We start from the raw sequence: 27792 nt of genomic DNA on the forward strand, positions 1-27792 counted from the left end.
GTCAGGACCCTGAGGGTGAACCTGGGTCCCTCCGTTCATCTTCCAATGTGACCATGCTGAATGAACCCCCCTCTCTTTGTCTCTTTCATTAGCGTGGTAGGGATGAGTTCTAGTTTGCTCCCCGACTGCCGGGATACAAGATTGACTTGAGTCGGAAAGAGTGTTTTTCAGGTCTCAGCCTTTCATTGAAGAAAACGCAGGGCAGGAACCCGGAGGCAAGTGTCTGGAGCACAGACCAAGGAGGGACACTTGCTGGCTTGCCTCAGGGCTCATAGTCTGTTACCTTTTTTATGCAGCCCAGGCCCACCCTGCTTAGAGATGGTACTGAGCACTTGACCCACAACATACCTATTGTCCATTTTGATGGAGGCAGCCCCTCAGCTGCTTTTTCTGAGATGTGTCAAGTTGACAGCTAAGGTTAGCCATCACGGGTGACTGAGGTTAGCCTGCTAGGGCTGTGGGTCCCTATTTATTCCAGTTACAATTTTGAAACCAATATCCTTGGACTGTCTCACCTAGAGTTTGCTGTCCCTGTTCTTTTTGGATGTTTAAAACCTCAAATTTTAATGTGTCAAAATGTACCACAGCCTACATTAATGGTGGTCAGCAAGAAGCAGTGTTTTACCTTGGGGAATGTTGGACACCACCACGTGTAAGTACCGTCAGGGATCACATGCAAGGCCTCAGAGTGCACAGGACACACACATACATGCACGTGTGCTCACACACGCCAAGGAAATAACTGGGCAGAATTTCAACAGTACTGAGTTTAAGGAAGTCTAATCCAATTAATTTGCATATACAAATCAAGTTAATCACTTCCTCGACTAGATTGCTGTTCTGTGGACAGTGTCCTATAGGGCTCTATCCCGGAACACTGAACAATAAATATTTGGCTAGCAAATCAGCAGGTGGGTGAGCCCAGCTCCCATTGAGCACCCTTAAAGAGTTACTTATGAACACTTGCCTCCTGGGATCAGAAGGGTCAGTGAGGTCCCAGAGTGGGACACAAAGACATGCCTGGAATATCTGGGGTGACTTCACCAGCCATGCGCCACAGGACCCAACGGCTCAGTTCACCTTCCTTTTTTAAGTACAGTCTCTATGATGCCCGCAGCTTCTCCCTCCACTAAGTGGATCTTACCAAACTACCAAACGAAATCGTGATTCGTATTTCATAATTCACATGTGTCATTTCTAGCAGTGACAAATATATTTCTTCCTCTAACAAAGATACTTCTTCATTGTTATCTGTTTTTTGTTTGCTTTGTTTGGGGGGGTTTTTTGTTTTGTTTGGTTTGGTTTTTGGAGACAACTGTCCTCAGACTTTTAGCAATCCTCCTGCCTCGGCCTCCAGAACGCTGGGATTACAAACTGGCTACAGTTTGACTTGGGTCCAGTAGCAAAAGATGCGCTCAGTCAGCCTGCAGTCTTGCCTACTTCACAATGTCACCTAGGGCACCCTTGGCCAACTTCACAATGTCACCACCAGCGAGTCCTGCCCAGACATGGGGTTCAGGGGTTCAGGGGTAGATCTGCTTCGAGCCCCTAGTGACAAAGCCAAGACCTGGCAGCGTTGAGCTCCTGAGGTCAGCGAGGCTGTCACAAAGAAGCCCTGGTTCCTGACGGATGAGGGACCTGAGAAGACGGAAGGCCACAGCATCTGACCTGCGGCGATGCATGCGACCCGTCGCTGCCTCGGTTTCCTTATCCGCTGCCACAGGGGCCAAGGCCACCTCTAACTGATTCCGTAGCCCCAGTCTGCAGAAGGGCAGTCAGAGAAAGCAGCGCAGCCCCTGCACTTCCCAAAAGCGCGGCGGAGAACTTGCCCCGCCCGGCCCACAGGTGGCTGGAGGGTCAGACCTGACGGAAAGGACCCGCCCCTCCTAGCCTGGGGCACAACAGGGCGAAGGTTGGTTCCCAAGGCCACGTGAAGCGCACAGGCGGGCAAGACGAAAGTCAGAAGAAAGTTAAGATCGTCCCGGCCTCTGCACCGCAGCGCCCGGCTGCCACCTTAAGTGCTGCTCTTACAACAGCTGTCGCCGCCGGCGCCGGAGGGACCTAATCCAACCAGGCAGAGGTCACAGCAGAGGAGCGATGTGCCACCGAAGTCCTGGCAGGAGCCTCAGGCCGCCATCGCCGCTGCTGCTGCTGCTGCCATTGCTCCTGCAGCCTCCCTGGACGGACGGCGCCGCCGCGAAGCGCAACACAGCAGGTGAGCAGAACGCGCTGCCGCGGAGTAGGGGAGTCGCCCTGTACCCCGAGCCCACGCCCGCAGCCGGCCGGAGTTCCCCAGCGCGCTTGCATCTAGGGGCGTCTTGTGTCGCACTTTTTGCTTGGGGAGCCTGGTGGGTTACTCTCCAGCTCTGGGGTACATCCGCGGTGACTTTTAAAGGGGGCACCAAGGGCTCTGCCAACTTAAAAAGTTTTGGCCTGAATTCTCCTGTTCCACATCTTGGCCCAGACAACCTCGACTAGTCCAAAAGGCTCCATTCCAGAGATTTATCCAAATCAGACTGAAGTGTGATTTCGAGCTGACCTTTGTTCTGTTTCTAAAAGTAGACAAGTGACTTTGGCTTGATTATGCCATCTTGATGTGGGACAGGGCCAGAGCCTAAGGCTGCTCAGTTCTTTCCTCCGAGTGGCCTCAGAATCCTAAAGTGGATTAGAGTCTCCTTCTACCTCAGAGACTGGGACTGGGGGAAGTCTAGAGTTTGCATAAGCGATAAGGTAGGTGGGGTGCCCTAGGGCACTGGTGAAATCCTTCCTGTGAGTAAAACAGGCCTCCACAGGTCTCCTTCCAATTCTACCCTTCCATTTGCAAGAAGGCCAAAAGGAATTGTGGGATACACAGACTTGGAAGACTCAAAATCCAATCCAGAGAGGATTGATTTTGATTTTGACCTTGATTTCTTCCTGTACTCCACGCTGACCTGTGCAGGAATGGGAAGGGACGCGGGTAGTGTCCCCTTCCAAAAATCACTGATTGTTCCTGTTACCTTCCCTCAACAAGGACCCGCACCCTTCCGATTTTGAGGCGTTTGCTTTCAAATCCTGCTCCATTCATTCTTGACTGGAATCTTCCCAGGGAGCACAGGCTTGTGGGAAGGGAGACGGGACTGGTCCAGAAGCGCCTGGTGTCCCCCCCTGATTTAGCTGTATGTTCTTTGGATTCCCTGTTGTTATCCCTCCCCAACCCCGCCCCACACACACTTTAGTCCGGGGGAAGTTGCTGGTTCATTACCACGGAGCGAGCCATCCTGAAAGGCTCCTCCACATGGCTCTGTGGACGGCTAAAGATGCCTGCAGAGGCCATTTGAAACGGATGCGGTGTCCTTTCTCTTCACCAGTATCTTACTGGTATTGTAGTGGAGCTTCCTCAACCTTCCAGTAGACTACTTAAAATTGAAATCCTGCAAAAAAGAAAAGAAAAGAAAACAAACAAATAAAAAAAACAGGGATACTGCTATCTCCCTGCGCTCCCAAAGGTACCTAGGTCAGTACTGTGAGCGACTTAGTAGGTTCTGTCCTAACTGTTGCTTGGGGAAGAGGAAATAACACATCCACCCTAGACGGGACACCCTGAGTCATCTTACTGGCCCACTTCTTTAACTTTTAAATTCAGGTTTTATTTCTTATTTCAGATACTGGCAACATTGTTTTTTTTTTGCAACTGTCCTTTTCTGTTGTTCAAACCGGTACAGGCAGCCTACAGGTGACAGCTGACATCTTTCCAAAACACTGGGAAGCGCCTGTGGATTTTCTAGGACTTCCTTGGATGTTTTTACTGTGTGTGTGCGTTCTATACTGGGGAATGAACTCAGAGCTTCACGGATGGTAAAACATAACCCCTAGCATCCAGCCTCCTCTCTCTCAACCCCCGCTGCCATCTGAGAATAATCTTTATAAGCAGAATGGGGTGGTCGCTAGAGAGAGAGAGATGAGCTAACCTCTGTGAGAGTCGAGATGTAGCACATTCCTTGGTAAAACTGGTTCTTCTTCTTGGCGGGGCCTAGACTCCAGAAGTCAGTGTTTGCATCACACCAGCTGGGATCAGATCTAAGGGAGACAATTCGACCTGGTACACACCCCAGTCTGTTCCCAGATTCATCATTAATTATTCATTAGAAATATAACTGTCAGGCTCACTGGGGACCTGACTCATCTGCCCTGACTGGGCACTGGGGACTGGAATCAGCTGCTGGGAGGCACTTGCTATACTGGTCATCATTAAATCCCCTTAAGGTGTGTGTCACGGCTGACTACAGGTTGGGTCCCATGGCTGCTCTAACTGACAGCGGTTATGTGTCTGAGTTCACTAAAGTGGGCCTACTGGTTGTTCCATGGCTTGTTTCTAATATGAAAATTCTAATTTTTTTTAAAGACAGGGTCTCATTATGTAACAGTGGCTAGCATAGAACACACCTTGTAGATCAGGCTGTCCCGGAACTCAGATCTACATTTCTCATCCTCTGGAATACTGGACATAGAGTCACGAGACCACCACACCAGCATGGCCTTTTTTATCCCCCAGCAAGTGTTGGAATTGCTCCTGTGTTCTGATTTTTAGCTTTAAAGGGTGGTTGGTGAGTTATTGCTGGAGTTAGTATTTTTGCTTCTTCTTACTAGGGCAAAGGAGGAACTCACAAATACTTTGGAGGTAGCGAAATTATGAGGAAATGTTTATGTAAAACTTGTAACTCTGTGTCACCCGCAAAGACCTGGATGTCACATGACATGTGTCAATCCTTCTGGGGGTGGGGAAGAAGTTGTGGAAGTCTTTTGATTGAGGTTTGAAAACAGAATGGACAAATCCCCTAGAGAGGCTGCTCTGAGAGTGCTCTGAGAGACCTTCATCCTCAGTCTCACAGGTACTGCCATGGGCCCGGCAGGAGCCGCTGACGAGTTGTCAAAGTATTTATTCTCTTTAAGCTCCTTTGTGACCAACATCTAATCCATATGTTGAATCATGAGTCAATATTAGGGACCAGAGAAATAGCTCATCCACAAGGTCTCATGGGGCACAAGGCTGACCTCAGTTCGCTCCCTGCGACTCACATACAGGTGGAGGGAGATACCAGACAGCACGCACACACAGCAAAGTTGTCCTCTGACCCCCTACTACGTGCTGGGGCATGTGCACACACATACGTTAGTATACTGTGAACTCCATGTGAGTATGTTCCCATGTGTGACCTTCCTGTCGGTGTGACACTTTGGGATTTAGGTGGCCATGTAATCTGGAAAGAATTGTGCTAGGCCCAAGGGAGTGGACGTGGTGACAGACAAGACCCGCCTCCCATTCTCAAGGAGTTTGTGATGGAGATTATCGGACCGGACGTGCAGATATGTCTCGTTTGGTGCCCTGGATGGGAGGTGACTCAGTAACAAATCTGTCAGGCATGGTGACACCGCCTGTAATCTAGCATTTGGGAGGCAGAGGAAAGATAATCTCCACAAATTGAGGGCCAGCCTGAGCTACAAAGCAAATTCCAGGCCAGTCAGAGCTACATAGTGAGACACTCTCCCAAAATGGGAGTATGGGCGGGTCCTAGGGGAGAGCCATGTCTGAAGTTAATGTTCAAGGGGCTAAATGAAGGAAGGATGAACAAATCTCTAGTCATTTCTATGCTTCATTGATTCTTCCCCACCCCGTTTTTATCGAACATTTTCTTTATTTATGTTTCAAATGTTATCCCCTTGCTCAGTTTCCCCTCTGGAATCCTCCTATCTCCTGCCTCTAAGAGAGTGCTCCCCAACCACCCACTCCCTCCCACCTCCCTGCCCTGGCATTCCCCTATACTGGGGCATCAAGCCTTCACCAGACCAAGGGCCTTTGGTTGATGCCAAATAAAGCCATCCTCTGCTACTTATGCGGCTGGAGACATGGGTCCCTCCATGTGTGCTCTTTGGTTGGTGATTTAGTCCCTGGGAGTCTGGGGAGGCTTCGTTGATTCTTAACTGTTCTTCAGGTCTATCCCATCTCGCACGAGTGTGCCCCACTCTGCCTCGCTCCAGCTGCACCCCACAGTGTCTCGCTTCCCACGTAGGGACCTCCTGACTGCAGTTTAACACTGGAGCCCATTTAAAGTTGTCTAACCTTGGGCAGGGCATCTTATGAGCACATAGAACAGGAGCAGGCAGAGAAATGCGCCGTTTTCCATCCGTGCTTGGGTTTTAGTTTGTTTGGAAGAGGAGATCTCACGATGGAGGCCAGGTTAACCTCAGAGTCACAGTGATCCCCCTGTCTCAGCCTCCCACGTGCTGGGGTTATAGGTGTGAGCCATCATATCCTCTCCCATCCTTGGGATAGAGCCTGGAGGAGTTTGCTCCGCAGGCTTCCTCAGCGGGCCCTCTCTGGCCCGCACCATTTCTCCCGCTCTGGAAGCTTGTCTGTGTGGGCTTCTATCTCTGCTTACAGATGAGCTGAACACATCCGAGGACACTGCGTAACTCACAAATCAGTTATTGCTTTGGTGAGTCTAATAAAGACTCAAAGGAAGTTGAGAAGCCAGAGAACAGTTTCCTGAGGATAAGACACACACACACACACTCACACACACACACACACACACACACACACACACACGCTCAAGCTCGGTACACGGGAGAGCAGAAGCACATCTGAGGTACATCAGCAAACCTGCCCTCAACCCAGTCTAAACCGAATACATCTCAATGTCATTCTGTCTCTCACACGCGTCCCACCTGCTCAAACTTCTTTCTCCCGCTGTAGGACTGATCCATTAGCCAACACTGCCACCTAAGGCTGAAAGCCATTCGCTCTTCCGTAAAATGAGATGCTAAGACAGGCTCTAAAAATGGGAGCCAGCCAGACATGCAAGCCCAGCACTCAGGAACCTGAGGCAGGAGGATTGTAATGAGACAAAAGCCAGCCTGGGCTACATAGTGAGTTCCAGGTCAACCTGAGCTACAGAATACTATCCAATTACAGAAATAAATGAATAAATAAGTAAATAGAGGGATCCTTTTTTTTAAAAAAACAAATTTTAAGGGGTTCTGTTTTTGTTTCAATTAAAAATAAGTTCATAAAGAAAAGTCAGATGCACGAGAAATATAGTGAGAACATCTGGGGTTTTGGTTGTTTTGTTTTTACATAAAAAATAGGAAGTCCTCCGTCTTTGTTAGGAATTTCTTCCTAAGGTAACTGTTTAGTACCATCTGACGAATAAAGGACAGCAGCCATATTTTCAGATTTGAGTGAGTTGCTGAGTAATGAAAGGGGTGCAAAGCATCACATTGGGTGCTCAGTCATCCATGGGGAAACAAATGGAAGAGCCCCGTTGAAGCACCAGCCAGACTTCCCAGGAAGGAGTGGAGGCAGAGAGTTCCCCTGGGTGATCACAGCATCCTCAGACCTGGCACTCAGGACTTCCTGGACTGGACTAGGGAAGTTGAGGCATCAGCTGGAGTTCCAAACTGAGCTTTCTCTCCATGGATGAACTTCTGGCTCCCTTTCTCACTGCAGGCAACTTTATATCGTGGGGTAAACCACAGTGACCTCAGTTTAATTTCTTGCATTTCACTCCTGGGCTGAGTTGCTGCTCTCTGACCTACCCCCACCCTGCCCCACCCTGCCCCACCCTGCCTTTGTCTCAGCCAGGTACGGGGAGCCCATCCCCCAACCTTGGAGGACTTCTTGAGACCAACATGCTTGGGTCTGAAATGAGATCAGGGCAACCCAGATTCTAGGTTCAGCTTCTCAGTGAGTTCAACGAACACACAATAATTTAACAATATGAGGGACATTAGCGTAGCCTTTCCATTCACTCAGATATAGATGCCGATTTGGAGGGAGTTGCTGTTAAACATGTTTGAACATGATCCTTCATTCCCATGATTCTAAGAACATCAACACACTCAGCATTTGCCTCTTGGGCTAGAGTGCCTGGGCCTTTCCTAAGGGCTCTTATGTTTGCAAACATAATTACAGGAGTGATGTTAGACTAACTTCTGCGAGCGAACTCATGTTTAGATAAATTTCATTTGAAGAATAATCACAAAGCTGAGAGTCGTGCAGCTTGGAAGGAGGAGGCCAGAGAGTTGGGTGTTCAAGGCCTTCATGGGCTGTGTATAGAGCTGGAAGCCAGTCTGGGCTACGTGAGACGCTGCCTCAAAAGAAATAAGTACGGCTGGAGAATAGGCTCAGCAGTTGAGAGCACTAGTTTCTACAAAGGACATGGGTTCAAGTCCCAGCACCTACAGTCACATAACCATCCTTCAGTTCCAGGTGACCCCATGACCTCTTCTGACCTCCGAAGGCATCAAGCACACACAGGTACCAGGCATGCACATGAGTTAGAACACCCAAATGAGATTCCTCAAAGAAACATCATTTGAGGGGGACGGTGCCCATCACAGAGGGAGGCAGACACTGTCTCTGCTTAAATCGAGCTACTGAAAACCGAGGTCAGGGTTACAAGGACACAGTATTTTCCCCACTTGAGTTCACTTTCTCCAACATCTGGCACTACATAAAATGCTCTTCAATGATAGAAATGTATGACAGATTAACGTGCTAAGGAATTTGGGAAAAAATGCACAGCAACTGAAAAACAAGATGAAATTGAAAGAAATCATGGATTAAACACAGTTTATTAGGGGTGGAACAAAACTCTCAGATTTGGGGTTAGATCTGCAAGCATGCCTTGTGGGTATTAAGCTGTTATGGGTGAATTCTCCTAGGGACTGGGCTGAGGTGTCCTCATATAGAGGTGTAGAAGTTAGCATTTATGGTCAGGGAAGGAGGTTGCTCCAGCAAGGGTGAGAACTTAGCTTGGATACGTCCCTTGCTTGGCATGCTGCTAAGGATTTAGGAGAAAGACCATAAAAGCGCGCTTTGAGGGTAGATGGAAAACGGGAACGCTCTGGGCTTTTCTTCTCTTTCTTCTGTGGTTTCTGTTTAGTGACTTCTCCCAGCCTTGGTTTTTGTGGGTTTTAGTTAGGAAAGCCATTCTTGCTTCCTCATTTCCAGAGTCGGTGTGTTTGTGAGTGTGTGAGTGTGTGTGAGAGAGAGAGTGTGTATGTGTATGTGTGTATATGTGTGTGTGAGAGTGTGTGTGTATGTGAGAAAGTGTGTGTGTGTGTGTGTGTGTGTGAGAGAGAGAGAGAGAGAGAGAGAGAGAGAGAGAGAGAGAGAGTGTGTGTATGGTGGTGGTGATGATGGTGGTGGTAGTGGAGGTGTTTTGAAACCAGGTCTTGTTCTATAACCCTGGCCAGCCTGGTACTAGAAGGCTATCATCAAGCCTGTAGAGATCCTCCTGCCTCAGCCTCCTGAGTGCAGTCATATGCAATCAGCCCAGGTCTACCCGGAAGGTACTGGCAAACTTCACCTTCATTTGGCCTTTTGTAAAGGCTTTCCGCTTGGGTCTCATGATATGTATTTGTAATTCCAGCACGTGGGAGTCTGAGGCAGGAGGCTGGTGAGTTCTAGTCCAGCCTGGGCTACACAGTGAGACTGTGCCTCAAGCAGATCATCAGCAACAACCAAAACCCTTTTGTCCAGGTCGTAACTCAGGCCAGTTACTGATCCAGTTTACTGATCACAAGCTGAGGCCTGTGATCCTGTTCATCTTCTGCGTGAGTGTGCAGATCAGGAGCCTGTGATCCTGTTCATCTTCTGCGTGAGTGTGCAGATCAGGATTGAGACTGTATCCTTACTGTCTGATTGAGGGGCAACGTTTGCAATAGAATAAGAAAACGTTGATCCCATTCTGAGCTTTGCTATATGCCTTACATAAATATGACCCCTATAGCAATACCTAGTCAGAGCTTCTACCTTCTGACTACTCCCAATGTTATTGAGTCTAAAATGAATTTATATTCCCTTTCTAATTTTCTCGCTATCACCTAAATTTAATAAAATATTTTAAATTATATTATAGTTACATCTATCCGTCTGTTTGTCTATATGTATGCATGCATTTATATAATGACATTGGAGTATGGGAATGGAATGCACTGTGGAGGTCAGAGGACAATTTGCAGGACTTTCCCTTTCTACCACTAGGATCTTGGGTACCAAACTTAAGCTGCCTACTGTGAATTCACCCCTCCGTCCTTTCAGAGTCTTGCTTCCCTTCTAGTGTCTTAGGACAGGATCTCATGCCATTCTGGCTGGGCTTACACTTGCTCTGTAGCCAAAGTTGGCCTTGGCCTCTGGGCCTTTCTACCTCTGCCTCCTGGGTGCTAGCATTAGAAACTTAGTGTCTTTTCCTGTTGCTGTGCAGGACAGCTTAACAAAAGCCACTCAGGGGGAGACAGGCTTATTCTGGGTCACAGTTCGTGGGTACAGTTCATCCTGGCAGGAAGCAGAGGGCTATAAATACACATGGATACTCAGTTCCCTCTCTGCACTCTTATACAGTCCAGGATCCTAGGCAGGGAATGACACCACCCACAGTGGGTGGGTCTTCCCATCCCAGTTAATGAAACCTTGAAACCCCTCCCTTACACGCATGCTCAGAGGCCTATCTGCCAGACGATTCTAAATTCTGTCTAGTTGACAGTTTACATCGACATTACACAGATGTTTGTCACTGTGCTAGGAGGGGGAAAAAACGATCTTTGGACCCCAGGGATTTGCCATGTAGATTTGGGTATTAAGGAATAATGTATATTGGGTACATTGGTGCCATTGGGACAATGGTTCCCTGGGAGGCAGGACTGTCCCTGAGTCTTCATTAGCCATTTCTAGCCTGCTAGCCTGTTAACAAGTTAACAAGAGACAAAATATCGGGAGGAAGAGATGATAGGGACAAGTAAGCAGGGCTTGCCCAGTTCCTGGTGGAATGAAGAACTGAATGTATCATTTCTGGGTCCTAGAGTGCTGGACCTTTGATGTTATAGCTGGACACAAAGACAACCTGTGGGACCAAGGGATTGAAGAATTTATTTTTAAATAGTGTGTGTGTGTGTGTGTGTGTGAGGGGGGGAGGGAGAGAGGGAGGGAAGGAGGGAGGGAGGGAGGGAGAGGGAGGGAGGGAGGGAGAGAGACTCCCATGAATGAGACGAGAAATCGGGGATTGATGTAAAAGCACGAGGTGTATTAGTCCAGTGCACTGGGGTTGGCCTACATCCAGAGAAGGGGCGACCCTGAGCTATCCGTTAGTATGGTTTTTTATACTCTGTGTAAAGGGTGGGCTACAGGGTGGGTGACTAGGCGTGCAAGCATTGTGGGTTTAGTTGACTTTCAAGTCTATTGCCAGTTGCCAACCTGGGTTGCATCTCAAGGCCTCTGTCCTATATTCTCGGGGCTGCTGCCAGACAAGGATGAGACACTTCTCCCTGGGAGGAAGGGCTGCTTGGCACCCTGGAGACATTCCAGGAACTGTGGCTGGATAAGATTGACACACTCCTCCCTGGAGGGGCTGAACTGTAGAAGTCCTCAGTGGGAGAGGGGAAGATGTAAGTGACTGAGCCGTCTCCAGAGCCTGTAGAATAGAAATCTTTAAAAGCAAATGCTTGGCTGTTGGTAGCACAGGGGAAGGCACCGGCCACAGGTTGGGTGGCATTCCTCATGGTTCCCCATTTTCCCCTCGCAGAAATCTGCTATGCAACTGCATACTGGATCCCCGATTCGAAGACAGTGGAGATCAAGATGGAACTGGACAAGAATGGGGACGCCTACGGCTTCTACAATGACTCCATTAAAACCACAGGCTGGGGCATTCTGGAGATCCGAGCTGGGTACGGCTCTCAGATCCTGTCCAATGAGGTCATCATGTTTCTGGCTGGCTACCTCGAGGGCTACCTCACAGCTCTGTAAGTGTTCTGCCCTTGTGCTTTGTCCAGCGGTGGCTCCTGGATCCTGGGGTGATGCGTTAGCTGCAGAGGGTTGCTGGGGTACACGTGATATAGGTGATCGATCGGCACCCTACTTGTACCCATAATCATAACACAGGTGGAACCCTCGTTCATTCTCATGACCCTTCCATCTGGAAAGCTTCTGCTTTTTAAAAGATGAGATTGTGTGTCCGTATGAACGTGTGCATGTGTGTACTGGTGTGCCTATGTGTGCATCGCTCCTTCCTCTGTCGGTCTTCACTTTGTTTTTTTGAGACGTGTTTGCTCACGGAACCGGAAGGGCTTTGTTTCAGTGAGATTGGACAGCCAATGGGCTCCAGAGCCCCGCCCATCTCCAGCCCTCTAGCCCTGGGTTATCCGCGCTGTGACCTCAGCTTTTTATGTCGGTTCTAGGAATCCAAACTCAGGTTTTTGTGCCTAGGTGACAGGCAGTTTACCAGCTGTCATCTTCTCGGCCACTTTTCCTTTGTTGTGAAACCATTCTGGAAGATATGAAACCATTTGAGAGACAGAGTACCTTGCAACCATTGGGTAGAGAGCAGGTAAGATGCAGAATGACTTCCTGAGACAGACAAAGCAGGGAAGACTTACTGAGAGTAAAATGTAAGGTGCTGACTAAATGATTAGAGGCAACTGCCACCAAGCCTGACAGCCTGAGCTCAGTCCCAGGGACCCACTAGTTGAAAGGAGAGAACCGGCTCTTTTACATTGTCCTCTGACTTCCACACTTAGACCATGGCACACTTACTCCCGCATACACACCATAAATGGATGGACCGGTAAATAAAGACAGAATAGAGATTGTTTACATTTACAAACTGTAAGCTCATTTATTTTCTACTATTTTGAAACATTATTTCCAAGTCGATACGGCAATTTAAACTGACTTTTTAAAAAAGATTTATTTATTATATTTAAGTACACTGTAGCTGTCTTCAGGCACACCAGAAGAAGGCATCAGATTTCATTACAAATGGTTGTGAGCCACCATGTGGTTGCTGGGGTTTGAACTCAGGACCTCTGGAAGAGCAGTCAGTGCTCTTAACCACTGAGCCATCTCTCCAGCCCTTAAACTGACATTTTAACGAGTTTACATTACACTGTAACCATTCCTCCTAGGTCTATTGCTGTTTAACCTTGGGGTCCTTGCCTCCTCTTATAAAACAACAAGGACAGAGTTGACAATAATGTAATCACCATACTTAAGCTTTTCTGGGATTTATTTGTAGCAGGCTCCCAGGCTGGTCTTGAGCTCACTAGGAAGTCAAAGATGACTTTACATTTCTGATCTTCCTCCTCCACCTCCCAAGTGCTGAGATGTGACCATGGACCACCATGCCCAGTTCCGTGTAGTGTTGAGATACAAACCAGAACCTCCAGCACTATCTGAGCTTCAAGCCACCTCTAAGGTGTGTCCCCACTACAGTCTGCTTCCCTGAAACAGGGTCCCCTCCCATCTCACTGTATAGCCATGCCTGGCCTGGAACTCACTAAACAACCCAAGCTGGCCTTAAAGATGCAGTGATCCTCCTGCCTCAACCTTCCGAGTGCTCTCGGAGGATTGCTTTATAAAGGAAAGGCTTTCAGGGAGTGGAGTTGTGTCTCCTTGAGTCAGATCGTATTTGGTTGTGTTTGAGATAAAGTTGTCTTTTCGCCTTGGCCTGCTTCTTTTATTCTCTGTGGCCTAGTTAAGTGGAGTTTAATTTAACTTTATTGGGGGCTATTAAACCCTGGTGGTGATAAGTTAAATACGGATCTTAATCTTATTCTATGCCCCCGAGATGGAGTCAGTTATGGACTGTGGCTCTTTTATCGGTTAGACTACAAATTCCTGTTTTGTGTGTATTTGTGAGTGCATACCTGCCCGTGGGGTCAGAGGTCAATGCTGGGTGTCTTGTATTTTTCTCTCCCTTATTTTGAGACAGGGCCTCTTACTGAACCTGCAGAGTTGGACTCGGGTCCTCGTGTCATGCACTGAGCTAGCTTCTCAGCCCTCTGGTTATTGTTGTTTATTTTTTACCCACTTTTGGCAATTTTATTACATAAATAGCCTTAACATTCAGAAATTTATAAAACCATTTTCTGGAAAAAAAATATTTAATTTTACGCTTGTTTTGCCTGCATGTGTTTAAGTGGCGCCTTATGTTTGCCATACTCGTGGAGGCCAAAAGAAGGCATCGAGAGCCCCTGGAACTAAAATTACTGCGTGGGTGCTGGGAACTGAACCCTGGTCCTCTACGCTCTGAACCACTGAGCCATCTCCTCAGCCCCTTGGAAATATTTTAAAACCTGTTTCAAGCTATATTGTATGTGTAACTTCAACTCCTCAGCCCCTCTCTGACTGTCTGCACCCCCTTCCCCGCTTCATTCTGGCTGTTACTTAACTGAGTTGCACATTTGGAGAAATAATTCAGACAGTCCTTGTTGGAGTACAAACAGATAAGATTAAGTTGTCAGTGGCGTATGCAGGGGGCTCATGGGAAAGTGAGTTCTGAGAGAGCAGCCGCAGTCATGGGATATGCGAAGGATGAACGCCACCTCCTTGGGTATCTCCACTGGGACCCACTGTTGGAGAGCCCGTGGGGTTTGACAGGCTTCTGACTGGGTGATTCTCATGATGTAGAAAACATGTTGCAACATCTTACAGCAGACACGTAGGGGTGTGTTAGGGTTGTAATTAAATTGGGTTAGGTTTACCATATGGGATTTGAATGCTCTGTGTGTGTGGGGGGGAGTGTATGTATATGGTTGCCAGGGGGAGGGTGTATGTATATGGTTGCCAGGGGGAGGGTGTATGTATATGGTTGCCAGGGGGGGTGTATGTATATGGTTGCCATGGCATCATTGCACGTATGTGATTGCTAGAGAGCACTGTGAGAGTTAGGCCTCTCCTCTGCCATGGTTCTGGGGATCAAACTTAGCTGAGCCCTCGACAGCCCTGTACCTTCATCTGATGTAAAGCCTTTATCTTTGAGTAACGTTATTCATTTGCCACAACTCACCTCCACCCCAAAAGGTTATTAAAAGCATGTCTATAGTAAACATGCACTGCTTTTTCTCCCCCTTCGTTTTCCGAGACAACATCTTACTATGTAGCTCTGGCTGTCCAGGAACTCACTGTTTAGACCAGTCTGGCCTTGAACTCACAGAGATCTGCCTGCCTCTGCGTCCCTAGTGAGGGATTAAAGGTGTGCGCCTTTGTGCCGTTCTTACTTTTAATTTTGAAAAAGCAGCTATGATTCAGTAGCTATGATTTGTTTTGGTTTCAATTGGTTGGTTTTGCTTTGTTTTTAAAATCTCATATTTTGACTTTTCTATTTTCTTTAATGTTTTTTTCTTTTTTCCTTTCTTTTCTTATTCTTCCTCTTCTTCCCTTTCCTCCTCCTCCCCCTCCTCTTCTTCTTTTTCCTCCTCTGCCTCCTCCTCTTCTTCCTCTTTCTCCTCTTCTTTTTCTCTTCTTTCTCCTCCTTCCTCCTCCTCTTCTTCTTCTTCTTCTTCTTTTTTTTTTTTTTTGTTTTTTGTTTGTTTGTTTTTAAAAAGGCCTTACTCTGCAGCCTTAGCTGTTTTGGAACTTGCTATGCAGTCTAGGTTGGCCTCAGACTCAGAGATTCCCACGCCTCTGCTACCTCCTAAGTGGGATGATCTGGGCATCATCACCAACCTACTGAGAGTCTGTGAACACAGTTTGCAGAGTGCCAGAGAACAGATATTCCGGAAACCTCTGCTCAGTCTGTCTTCTTAAGTGTTTCATGAAAGGTAAATATAGGCTGGGATTTGGGCACTAGGGTGTGTTTAGACCAACTTCGAGTTCTGTTCAAAGCTTCGAAGAGCCGGCTGCTTTCTTGGTGATGAAGCTTCGGAACAACACATCAGCCTGGAGCTGGGGAAAGGCGTGGCCTTTCTGATGTGGGCCCCAGAGATGTCCGCCGTACCAGAGCTGGCAGTTAAAGAATCGACCTGCTTAGTGGAGTAGATAGGCTGGGCTTTCAGGGACAAGGACACCAGCTGAGAGATTCAACATTAGCGCAGTTAGCTGGGCTCCTAGGATCCTGACGTCTAGACCGAAGGTGCCGAGGTGCAGGGTCTCAGCTGAGTGGATCCCTGGGGACTGGACGCTGCCGCCTTCATCTTTACTCCCCGAAGAGTTGCAAGTCTTGGTCAATGAGGCAGAATGAATGTAAAATGTCCCCCACAGATTCGTGTGTTCAAACAATTGGTTGCCACATGGTGACCCTGTTTGGGGAAATTCGTGGAAACTTTTGGACATGGGACCTCGCTGGCAGGTACAGGGTTGTAGGAGTCAATCTTGAGGGTTGGAGGTCAGCTCCACCCGGTTCCTGCCTGCCATTTCTGCTTCCTCCCAAACCAGATTTAAAAAGTCCCAGACACAGGCTCTTTCTGATATCAAGTTCACTCCCCCTTCCACACTATGAGAACTGTACCCTCTTAAACCATGGGAGAAAATAAACTCTTCTTCCCTGAGGTACTTCCTCGAGGTACCCCCTCCCAGCAGCAAGAAATGCCACTGGGAGCCCACCTCACAGGCGCCCGCTCTTCGTCTGGTACTTTCTCTTATCTTTGCGGGTAGACAGGTTCTTATGTAGCCTAGGTTGGCCCATAACTCACAGTATAGCTGAGGATGAACTTCATCTCCCATTCTCCTTCCTCTCCTGCTCAAGTTCTGGAATTACAAACATGTGCCATCACGTTCAGCTAAACCTCCACTGCCTTTCTTGTTATTTGTGAGCCTGTGTGTGTGTGTGTGTGTGTGTGTGTGTGTGCATCCCCCAGAGGCCAGAAGAGGGCATAAGATACCCTAGAATTGGGATTACAGCTGGTTTTGAGCCGCCTCGTGTGGGTACAGGGGACCAAACTGAAGTCCTCTGCAAGAACAGGAAACACTCCTACGACAGCCACCTCTATATTCTCCCGTGATGTCTTCTAAATAAACCTTATGATTGTATCCTCACTGGCTCACAGCTCCATCTCCCCCTCCTCCACCTGTGCACCGGGAGTTAGGGTCCTGGCTGTGACCCAGACACCTGGCTTGGTAATTACCCCCAGCTGTTTATTACATGCTCATTAGTTTTAATTGAATCCTGTTGTCCTTGATGAATCAGAAGGAAGAGGCCTGGATTTCCATATTCTGCAGCAGGGTGGTAGCCCCAGCCAAGCTGAGTTTCTTTGTTTTAAAACTTGATTTGGGCGGCTCCCTACGAGTTGTAAATTCAGTCTCTCTCTCTCTCTCTCTCTGAGGAGCTACATTAAGTCGTTCCAAATAGGTTATTAATAAATGAGGCATGAGACCTGTCTGAGGAGAAAAGGTGATGATGCCACACACACACCTGTTTTGCTGATCAGAAAGGAGGGCAGTGGTGGGCATGAGGGTATTCTTTGGTGGAGAGTATCTGATACAGTGATACAATCATCGTTAAGGCTGATAACCAGTACCCCGGACCAATAGAGGAATCAAACAATCTGTCCTTGGTATTGGGTGACTGTCAAGAAATGCCTCGAGAATTTCTCCCACAGGCCTGGCTTGTTCCTTTTGATGTTAGAAGCTGAATATGTTTCTAGGTCAAGTCTATAAGCAAAGGCATGACTTAAGTCTGACCCTCAAACGTAGCTAATGAACTATCAACTCGGAACTTAAGAGAGGACCACTGGATATAGAAGACATAAGGTGTGACAGAGGTCACAGCCAGCTAGCTGCAAGCACTTACCTAGTGTGCTGTGCTCCAAAGAGTGTCCTGAGAAGCTTCATGTTAACTTCAGTCTGCGCTAATTCTATGGCGCTGGGGCCATGTTCAAGGAACCCGAAACCTTGGCACAGAGATGGGCTTTGAAAGTTAGAAAGCCAGAAGTGGGAGTCTCAGTCAGAGTTTCTATCGCTGCAATGAAACATCATGACCAAAAAACAAGTTGGGGGAGAAAGGGGTTTATATCTCTTACACTTCCACATCACTATTCATCGCCAAAGGAGGTCAGGACAGGAACTCAGGCAGGGCAGGAACCTGGAGGCAGGAGCTGATGTAGAATCCACAGGGGAATGCTGCTTACTGGTTTGCTCTCCATGGCTTGCTCTGCCTGCTTTCTTATAGAACCCTGGTCCACCAGCCTAGAGATGGCTTTACCCAAAATGGGTGGATCCCTCCCCCAATCAATCCCTGTTTACAGAAACGCCCCACAGGTTTTCCTGCAGCCCGATCTTATGTAGGCACTGTCTCAGTGGAGACTCCCTCCTTTCAGAGAACTCAAGCTTATGTCAAGTTGACATAAAACCGGCCAGCATTGTAGGATTCGGGATTGGAAACCAGGCTGTCTAATCAGTTTGTCCATTTGTGCAAACGCACACGCACACACACACACACACACACACACATGCATGCAGGTTAATTACTGTGGAAAATACTAAGGCAGCCTGTCTGGTCCTGATCCAGGAAAGACAGACAAACGGAAGAGTCAGACGCAGTGAAAGACAAGCACTAAATAATACGATGTTGACAAGAGGCAAAACGATTCAGAAAAGATAAATGGTCTTGAGCCTTTGAGATTCTCAACTTCTGAATGTGTGTGACCGACAGAGGTGAGCAACTCTTAGCTCACGTAGGAGGAAGCACAGCTGGTCCTGAAACTAAGCTTGACAGATCCGTGAGGCTCTGCTGTGTGAGGCCCACTCTCATGGAGAAATTCGGAATCTTGCTTTTAGTCATTAGCCAATGCAGAATCAAGCTTTGAACTCAGAATTCGAAGTCTGTGTCCTTGGGGCTGGCTTAGTTTGTAAGCTTGCCTTTGCAAGCCAGAGGACTTAAGCCCAACCCCTATAACCCATGTGACAGAAGCCCATGTGCAGGGGAGGCGGAGTCAGGCACATCCCTGGGTTCACTGGACAACCAGCTCAGCCTACTGGGTGAGGTCCAAGCCAAATGGAAACCCTGTCTCAAAACACAGGTGGAAAGAGCCTGAGGAACAAAGTCCACGGTTATCATCAGGCCTGGCCACCATATGCACATACACATGATTGCATGTGTGTGAGTGTACACGAGCGTGCGCGCGTGCACACACACACACACACACACACACACACACACACACACACACACACAGTCTGTGACCTTGGATATTACAATGTTATGCTTTATTACTTCACCACGTAAAAGACACAGGACACAGGCCAGGAGTCTGAGCTGTGTGTCACTGAGACTAAAATGGGTTATGTCCCTCAGAGCCCCAAACACAGATGGACGCACAGTTCCGCCATTCACCTGTGTCCTTCCTGCTCTAAAGGTCAGAACAAAACATAAACAAACAAACAAACCTTGCGCTGGGGCTGGTGCTCTTCCGAAGGACCAGACTAACTCCAGAGGACCTGATGCCCTCTTCTGGCTTCCTTGGGAACTGCACTTGGGTTCACACACACGAAAATGATCAGAAGTAGAATAAAAAATTTAAGTATACTCTCTACAAAACAAATAGGCAATAGGAATTGCATGTTAGCTGTTAATGTCAGGTGCCTGACTATGTTTCCATCTGTCTTGTGTTATGTACGGCTCCGTAGCTGCCCGCTCCCAGTCAAGATTGATGTTCCTCTGCTTCAGGAGTTCTCCCTTAGAAACACTGACACTCGAGTTACATTGTTTTCTTTGGGGGCCATACTATGTCAAAGAGCCAATGAGTCTCCACAGATGCTCCCTGAGGGCACAGTCCACAGGACTTTCTCCATTTGAGGAGAAATGTGTGTGCTTTTGACAGTGGAGGAGTGCAAACAGCTGAAACTCTGTGTGAACTAGGCAGGGTGCAGTGACGGGGGCTGTGGGTGCAGTGACGGGGGCTGTGGGTGCAGTGCTGGGGGCTGTGGGTGCAGTGACGGGGGCTGTGGGTGCAGTGACGGGGGCTGTGGGTGCAGTGACGGGGGCTGTGGGTGCAGTGCTGGGGGCTGTGGGTGCAGTGACGGGGGTTGTGGGTGCAGTGACGGGGGTTGTGGGTGCAGTGACGGGGCTGTGGGTGCAGTGACGGGGGCTGTGGGTGCAGTGACGGGGGCTGTGGGTGCAGTGACGGGGGCTGTGGGTGCAGTGCTGGGGGCTGTGGGTGCAGTGATGGGGGCTGTGGGTGCAGTGACGGGGGCTGTGGGTGCAGTGACGGGGGCTGTGGGTGCAGTGCTGGGGGCTGTGGGTGCAGTGACGGGGGTTGTGGGTGCAGTGACGGGGGTTGTGGGTGCAGTGCTGGGGGCTGTGGGTGCAGTGACGGGGGTTGTGGGTGCAGTGACGGGGTTGTGGGTGCAGTGACGGGGCTGTGGGTGCAGTGACGGGGGCTGTGGGTGCAGTGACGGGGGCTGTGGGTGCAGTGCTGGGGGCTGTGGGTGCAGTGCTGGGGGCTGTGGGTGCAGTGCTGGGGGCTGTGGGTGCAGTGACGGGGGCTGTGGGTGCAGTGCTGGGGGCTGTGGGTGCAGTGACGGGGGCTGTGGGTGCAGTGCTGGGGGCTGTGGGTGCAGTGCTGGGGGCTGTGGGTGCAGTGCTGGGGGCTGTGGGTGCAGTGACGGGGGCTGTGGGTGCAGTGCTGGGGGCTGTGGGTGCAGTGCTGGGGGCTGTGGGTGCAGTGCTGGGGGCTGTGGGTGCAGTGCTGGGGGCTGGGGGTGCAGTGACGGGGGCTGTGGGTGCAGTGACGGGGGCTGTGGGTGCAGTGCTGGGGGCTGTGGGTGCAGTGCTGGGGGCTGTGGGTGCAGTGCTGGGGGCTGTGGGTGCAGTGCTGGGTGCTGTGGGTGCAGTGCTGGGGGCTGTGGGTGCAGTGCTGGGGGCTGTGGGTGCAGTGCTGGGGGCTGTGGGTGCAGTGCTGGGGGCTGTGGGTGCAGTGCTGGGGGCTGTGGGTGCAGTGCTGGGGGCTGTGGGTGCAGTGCTGGGGGCTGTGGGTGCAGTGACGGGGGCTGTGGGTGCAGTGCTGGGGGCTGTGGGTGCAGTGACGGGGGCTGTGGGTGCAGTGCTGGGGGCTGTGGGTGCAGTGACAGCGGTCGTGAGTGTAGTGATAGAGACTGGGTAAAATGCCCAATATTTTTGTTTCTTTACTTAAATAAACATTGTATATCAAAACTTTACATCTTATTTTTTAAAGTTAACATTGTATATAAGTACAATATTGTTTAATTTAGTGTGTGTGTATGTGTGTGTGTGTGTCTGTGTGTCTGTGTGTGTGTACTTAGTGTGGTGTGGGGAGAAAGTACTTGCCACGGTGTACCTATAGAGGTCTGAGGTCAGCCTTTGGGAGTCTGTTCTCTGTTTCTTTATTTGAGGTCTGTTTATCAAACTCAGTGGGTTGGGCTTACAGGGCAAGCACTTTTATTGGCTGAGCCATCTTGCCAGATTTCTTTTTTCTTTTTTAAGTCTTATTTATTCATTATATAAATATACTGTAGCTGTTTCAGACAGGCCAGAAGAGGGCATCAGATCTCATTACAGATGCTTGTGAGCCACCATGTGGTTGCTTGGAATCGAACTCAGGACCTCTGGAAGAGCAGGCAGTGCTCCTAACCACTGACTCTCCAGCCCCTTGCCATAGTTCTATACCTTTTTTTTCCCTTAATGCACCCTCGTGATTTCACTGTTTTAGTAAGAAATTTAGCTTAGACCGTTGGCCCTGTCTCTTCTCCCCTTCCAGTTCAGAATGCTCGCACCCCTAGTGCCCAGGGTTCTCTGAGATCTGCGGTGAGCTCCACACAGAGGCCTCAGAGGACCCTCTTTCTAGGCCTAACCTTTTCCCAGTTAATAGGTCCCTCAGCTTCCTGTCCCACTGCCACTCTCCCCAGGCAGAGAGGTCCCCTCGCTCTTCCCATAAAGTGTCACCTTTGAGGACTTGGTGTTGTAGGAACACTCACCAAGTATATAAGGTTCAGCTCAGGAGCTTATGAACTGAAGGGAAAGACTTTGAATTAAGTACTGAGAGTTTTACGACATCATCCGGGATAGACTCCACAAGCAAAGTCCCCCACTTCTCCGAGGTCTGAATCTCATTCCTTCGGCTTTTAGAATCAATTAGGAACTGTCCCCTCCTCCTCTGATCAGTGAACCCCAGAATGGGTCTGTGTTACTGAGGCATCCTGTAGGGAGAAAGGGTTCTAGTCAGTGGTTTTGATGCCATTCCCCAGCACCCATGGAGATATAGAACAATCTCCTTTATTCTTTAGTGTGGACATCTTATCATCTACTTAGCAAGACCTACACCCTCTTCCTGATGTGTGCTCACTGCTGTCTGAGGCTGTCATACCATCCCCCACGTCTCCCAGCTCTACGGACTTCAGCATCTCCCCTCTTTTCCCCAAGGCCACACAGAGTGTTTGGTTGTCTCCTGAGACTCACTGAGATGTGTAGAAGCATCTTGGAATAAGAACCCCTACGTGTGTTGCCCTGAGACACTGAGTCAAGTCGTGAAACTCACGTGGGGTTCTTGGTTAGTCCATCTCCCATCTGGGACAAGACACCTGAAGTAGCCGATCAGCCTTCAGCGTGAAAGGCTCCTTGGGCCTCTGGAGTCAGAGGGTCCAAGCCCTGGTCACTGGGGCCCATGGCTGCCAAGGGTCATGCAGGAGCCTTACAGGAGCTCTATTAATGATGTTCCTCATCCCTGTTATAAAACTCCCACAAGAAGCCACTTTATGTTTTTCCCTTTTTTTAAAAAAAACTTTGTTTTTCTTTTAATTTTTATTTATTTATTGTATGTATGTGAGTACACTGTAGCTGTCTTCAGACACACCAGAAGAGGGCACCAGATCTCATTACAGATGGTTGTGAGCAGCCACATGGTTGTTGGGATTTGAACTCAGGACCTCTGGAAGAGCAGTCGGTGCTCTAACCACTGAGCTATCTATCCAGCCCGAGAAGCCACTTTAAAGGAAACTTTATTTGGGGTTTATAGTGTGGGGGCAGATACGGTCCCTACTGGCAGAACTGGCAAGGCCGTAACATAAGGTAGAGGCATGGGCAGCTGCTCACACCACGTTCAGCAGCATGGCCCTGTAGCCCCCACTCCTATCTACCTCTGACCTCTAGACTGTGTTAGGACGACTTCACCATGTCCTAAAACAGCACTGCCAACTGAGCATCAACCATTCACACGGGAGCCTGTAGTGAACATTTCATATTCAGACCACACCTGCCACTTATGGCCTTTTCCTCTTCTATTATTATTATTATTATTATTATTATTATTATCATCATCATCATCATTATTATTATTATTATTAATGTGTAATGTTGTGGTATGGTGTATATGACTGTGACTGTGTGTGTGTGTGTCTGAGCATGTCTGTGTATGTATGTGCATGTCTGAGTGTGTCTGTGTCTGTGTATGTATGTGCATGTCTGAGTGTGTCTGTGTATGTATGTGCATGTCTGAGTGTGTGTATGTGTGTTTATGTGCATGTCTGTGGGTGTTCATCTGTGTGTTTCTGTGTGCCTCTGTGTGTCTGTGTGTGCAACAAGGAGTCAGAGACACTGTATAACTCCTTGCAGCTGGAGTTAGAGGAAGTTGTCGGCTGCCTGGTGTGGGTGCTAAGACTTGAACTCAGGTCCTCTGCATGACCAGTTTGCACTCCTGACAACTGAACCATCTCCCCAGCCCCTGGAAACAGTTCTTACTGCTAAGTTGTGCGTTTGTTTGCTTTACATTTTAAAGAATGACGGTGGGGATTTGCGGCTGGTGAGCATTCCAGTTAGCCAAGAGAGGGAGTTCCTGAGGTTGTGACATCCAAGAGACACTGGAGGGTAATACTGCATCTGTCATTTCAGACACATGCGTGACCACTTCACGAACCTGTACCCACAGCTGATCAAGAATCCTTCCATCATGACTAAAGTGCAAGACTTCATGGAGTATGTATAAAAGCTCCCTTTCTTGTTCCCATGGCTACCTTGCCACTCTCCCCATACTGAATCTAAGTCAGCCTCTTCAGCAGACCCTTTTACTGGGGGTGGGGGGTGCACATTTTCTGTAATGGGATGAAGTCAGGTTGCTAGCAACTTCAGCTTTTTTAGAGGTCAGATTAAATGCCTCCTTACCTACAGCAGAAACATAGAAGGCAAAGTCAAATCCATGAAGCCTCCCCTCTTTCTTTCTAGGCACCCCTTCTCCTCCTTCTGTAAGGTATTTCTGTGTCAGGAGCCTGGCAATTAACTCTGGCTGTGTGTTGGAGAATATCTAAATCCCTCACCTGGCACGTGGTGCGACATAGAATCTTACTGCATAGCCCAGACTGACCTCGAATTCAATCTAAGATCCTCTCACGCTGGTGTCCATAGTATGGAAGTGACCTACAAACCAGCTTCTAAAGTCAGACTTCTTAATGCTTTCGGAGGCATTTCTATTTTAATTAAGTTTTCTGAAGAGTAAAATGTAAGTCTAGATAAGTTGATGACATGGCAGACTCACCTGGAAACCCAAAGGTTCTTGTGTGCTCTGCTGAATCATGTGTTAAACATCCCATTTGTGGATGGCTAGAGGTTCTCAACTATCAAATAAAACTATGAGGCTGGGTCCCCAGAGGTGTGCATTGGGTTGTCTTAAGAATAGAGACACCCTAACCACTCTAGAAATCAGTCTGGTGGTTCCTCAGAAAATTGGACATAGTACTACCTGAAGACCCAGTTATTCCACTTCTGGGCATATCCCCCAAAGATGCTCCAACATACAATAAGGACACCTGCTCCACCATGTTCATAGCAGCCTTATTTATAATAGAAAGAAGCTGGAAAGAACCCAGATGTCCTTCAGTAGATGAATGGATACAGAAATTGTGGTACATTTACACAATGGAGTACTACTCAGCTATTAGAAACAATGACTTTACAAAATTCCTAGGCAAATGGATGAATCTAGAGAATATTATCCTGAGTGAGGTAACCCAGTCACAAAAGAACAGACATAATATGCAGTCACTGATAATTGGATATTAGCTCCAGAAAGCTCTGAACACCCCAGAAACAACTCACAGACCATATGAATCTCAAAAAGAAGGAAGGCCAAAAAGTGAAAGACTCAGTCCTTCTTAGGAAAAAAAAAATAAGTGTATAGCACCCTCTCAGAGAGTGGTACACCTAGACCTTAAATCATTAATAATTCAAGAGCTAAGAACGCAGCCTTGTGCCAATCCTTGGTATTTAAAAATAATTATGCTTAATCTTTACACACCAAAATAACTTTGACTATTTCCATGTTACATTTTGTTTTACATGTACTTTATGCTCATTGTAACTAGTGAGATTTCAGTGCATACTATCAAACCTTTAAAAAAAAAACGAGTACTGACAAAAATATATTCATATAGTTTTATGCCAAAATGCTTTAAAGAAAAAAGAATAGAGACACCCTATACTCACCAGAAACAGCTTGCTGTGTGAGAAATTGTGTCAAATCATTTAGACCCTCTCATAAAAACAAACAAAAGAACAACAAAATAAAACCCCTAGAGAACTAAAAGAAATAAAAATGAATGAACTATCAAAATAAATCATTTGGGGAGCCTGGAGGAACGGCTCAGAGGTTAAGAGCACTTGCTGTTCTTGTAGATAACCTGGGTTCTGTTCCCAGCACCTACGTGGTAACTCCGGTTCCAGGGGATCCACTGCCCTCTTCTGGCCTTCACAGGCACTGCATGCACAAGGTGCCCTGACATAAGTAATAGTCCTCTTTTCCCCTGAGAATGCCAGGACAGAGCTGTTGAGAACAGAGATGGGGGGCGACCTCTGTGAGAGCAGCCGCCTGTGTTTGACCACCTCGCCCTTGGCAGCATTTCTCCCACGGTCCGACTGCATCTCTTCTACATACGAGAGCAAACATAACCTTTCATTACTGACCTGATGAAACGCTATGCTTTCAGGAATGTAGGGTGACAGCGTGAACCTGGCTGTCACAGGCTAGTGTAGCACTCAGAGTTCACACAGGGCCCCAAGAAAGCTATGGAAGAGTTAATGTCCTGGGGTGAAATTAGAAACCACTTCAAGTTTGTACTGAAGTCACTTAATGACAGCAATGTAATAAAATTAATAACTATCCCAGCGTGTGCAGGTATGGGGCCTCTAGACTCCTGGTTTGGTGTGGCTTTGAGGGAGCCACCATTGAGATCTCTGGTGAAGTGTGATTTCTTTCCCAGGAAGCAAGAATTGTGGACTAGGCAGAAAATCAAAGAAGAGGAGGACGACCCGTTCTGGAGACACACCGGTTACGTGATGACACAGTTGGACGGGCTGTATCTTGGTGCGAAGAAAAGGGCTTTAGAAGAGAAAGTAAAGGTAAGACTTTTATAAGGTTCCTCAGAATTTCTATGACCGGAATGATGGAACAAATTTTCTTTTGATCCAAGGTTAGGGACATAGCTTTGTGGCACAATACTTATCTAGCACATTCTGGGTTCTATCCTTTGCACCATAAACAAAGAATAAAAATAAAATTTTCCTCATCTAATGATTGTTTTCATAGAAATCTATTTAACTAAATTTAACCAACAAAACAAGCAAATGAAAAAAAAAAAAACCAAAAAACCAAAAAACAAAAAAAAAAAAAAAAAAAAAACAAGCATTCAGGGCACATGGCCAACCTGGGCTACTTGATCACTTTTAAGTCACCTGTATCAACAGAGGAGAAAGAAAAGCACTCCAAGTTAGTTACAGATCAAATTCGGTCTAGAATATACATTCCTCCCAGGTGAGCACTGTTTCATGTCACAGAGTGACATCTAACTGCCTGGCACACAACTTTGGTACAGAACACAGTGTGCTTCTGTTTTCCAGCCTTTACTATCCAGCTCATGCTGAAGTTGAGAGCCAGTTACAATTGTACAAGACTTTAAGCTCATTCAACGGGAGTTAGTGTTTCAGGTTATCTGCTCATTAAGACAAAAAATAAAGTCTCAGTATATAAATTTCGATTACGATGCCTGGTGGCAGTCACTTAAGCACAGGTCTGCGCATCATTCCTGAAGGAAACAAACAAACCTGAGGTGCCTAAGATACCAGTTAACATAGTTCTGAAAGTTATGGATGTTTTGTTCCCTTGGGTAATATAGTCTGTGTGTGTGTGTGTGTGTGTGTGTGTGTGTGTGTGTGTGTGTACATCGGGCAAAATATTTGAAAAAAAAGGTTCACCACAATGATGTTCATGATTCCTAATCACAGGCTTTCCATGACACCCCCCGCACCCCCTGCTTGCTCATAAATTAGAAATACAATTCACAAGCTGGGCTTGGTGGCACACACCTGAAACCTAAGCCCTTGGATGTGGAGACCAGGGGATCAAGAGTTGAAGGCCATTGTGCTGGCCGGTCTGGACTGACAGCAAAACTAAGGAGCATCAGGGAAGAGAACCCCGAGGGAGAGTCTAGAGCAGGTTAGCCTCTGAGCCCGCCCGTGGGGGGTTGTCTGGGTGGTTAATCGAGGTGGAAAATATCGCTCTAAGTACAAAAGGTACCGTTTGATAGGCTGTGCCTTGGCACTGTGTAAGAATGGAGGACATTGGCTGAGCAGCAAACGCACAGTGAGTATGCCTTTGCTCTCTTTGCTCTTTACTGTGGATGGGTCCTAACCTGGACTTGCAAGCCACATAAATCCTTTCCTTCCCTGGGTCACTTCTTACCCACATATTTTACCACAGCAATAGAGATGAAACCAGAACAGCCATCTTTAACTGCGTAGTGAATTTGAGGCCATCCCGGGGTACCTGAAACACTATGTGTGCTGTCAGTTCGTTAACTTGACGCAGCCTGGAGTCATCTAAAAGATGGACCTTGATTGACAAAAACACCTCCATAAGACCAGGCTGTAGGCAAGCCTGTACGGCATCTTAACCAGTGATTGATGAGGGAGGGCCCAGCCCCAGCCCATTGTGGGTGATGTTGTCCCTAGGCTAGTGGTTCCGGGTTCTATAAGAAAGCAGGCTGAGCAAGCCAGGGAGAGCAAGCCAGTAAGCAGCACCCCTCCATCGCCTCTG

The 27792-nt window shown here is 48.0% G+C and overlaps 1 protein-coding gene across 1 annotated transcript in view; it reads left to right on the forward strand.

Moving 5' to 3' along the window:
- The first annotated feature begins 1916 nt into the window (after nucleotides 1-1916).
- PLBD1 (phospholipase B domain containing 1) overlaps nucleotides 1917-27792 on the forward strand; it is a 47236-nt gene continuing 21360 nt past the window's right edge. Inside the window, exons 1-4 of the mRNA XM_080914876.1 lie at nucleotides 1917-2215; nucleotides 11565-11784; nucleotides 23601-23684; nucleotides 25961-26099. Of these exons, the coding sequence (XP_080771002.1) occupies nucleotides 2098-2215; nucleotides 11565-11784; nucleotides 23601-23684; nucleotides 25961-26099 (561 nt within the window). The 5' untranslated portion in view covers nucleotides 1917-2097. The remainder of the gene's footprint in view (nucleotides 2216-11564; nucleotides 11785-23600; nucleotides 23685-25960; nucleotides 26100-27792) is intronic.

Source organism: Micromys minutus (assembly GCF_963924665.1).
Source record: "Micromys minutus genome assembly, chromosome: 3".
NCBI classification, from domain to species: domain Eukaryota; kingdom Metazoa; phylum Chordata; class Mammalia; order Rodentia; family Muridae; genus Micromys; species Micromys minutus.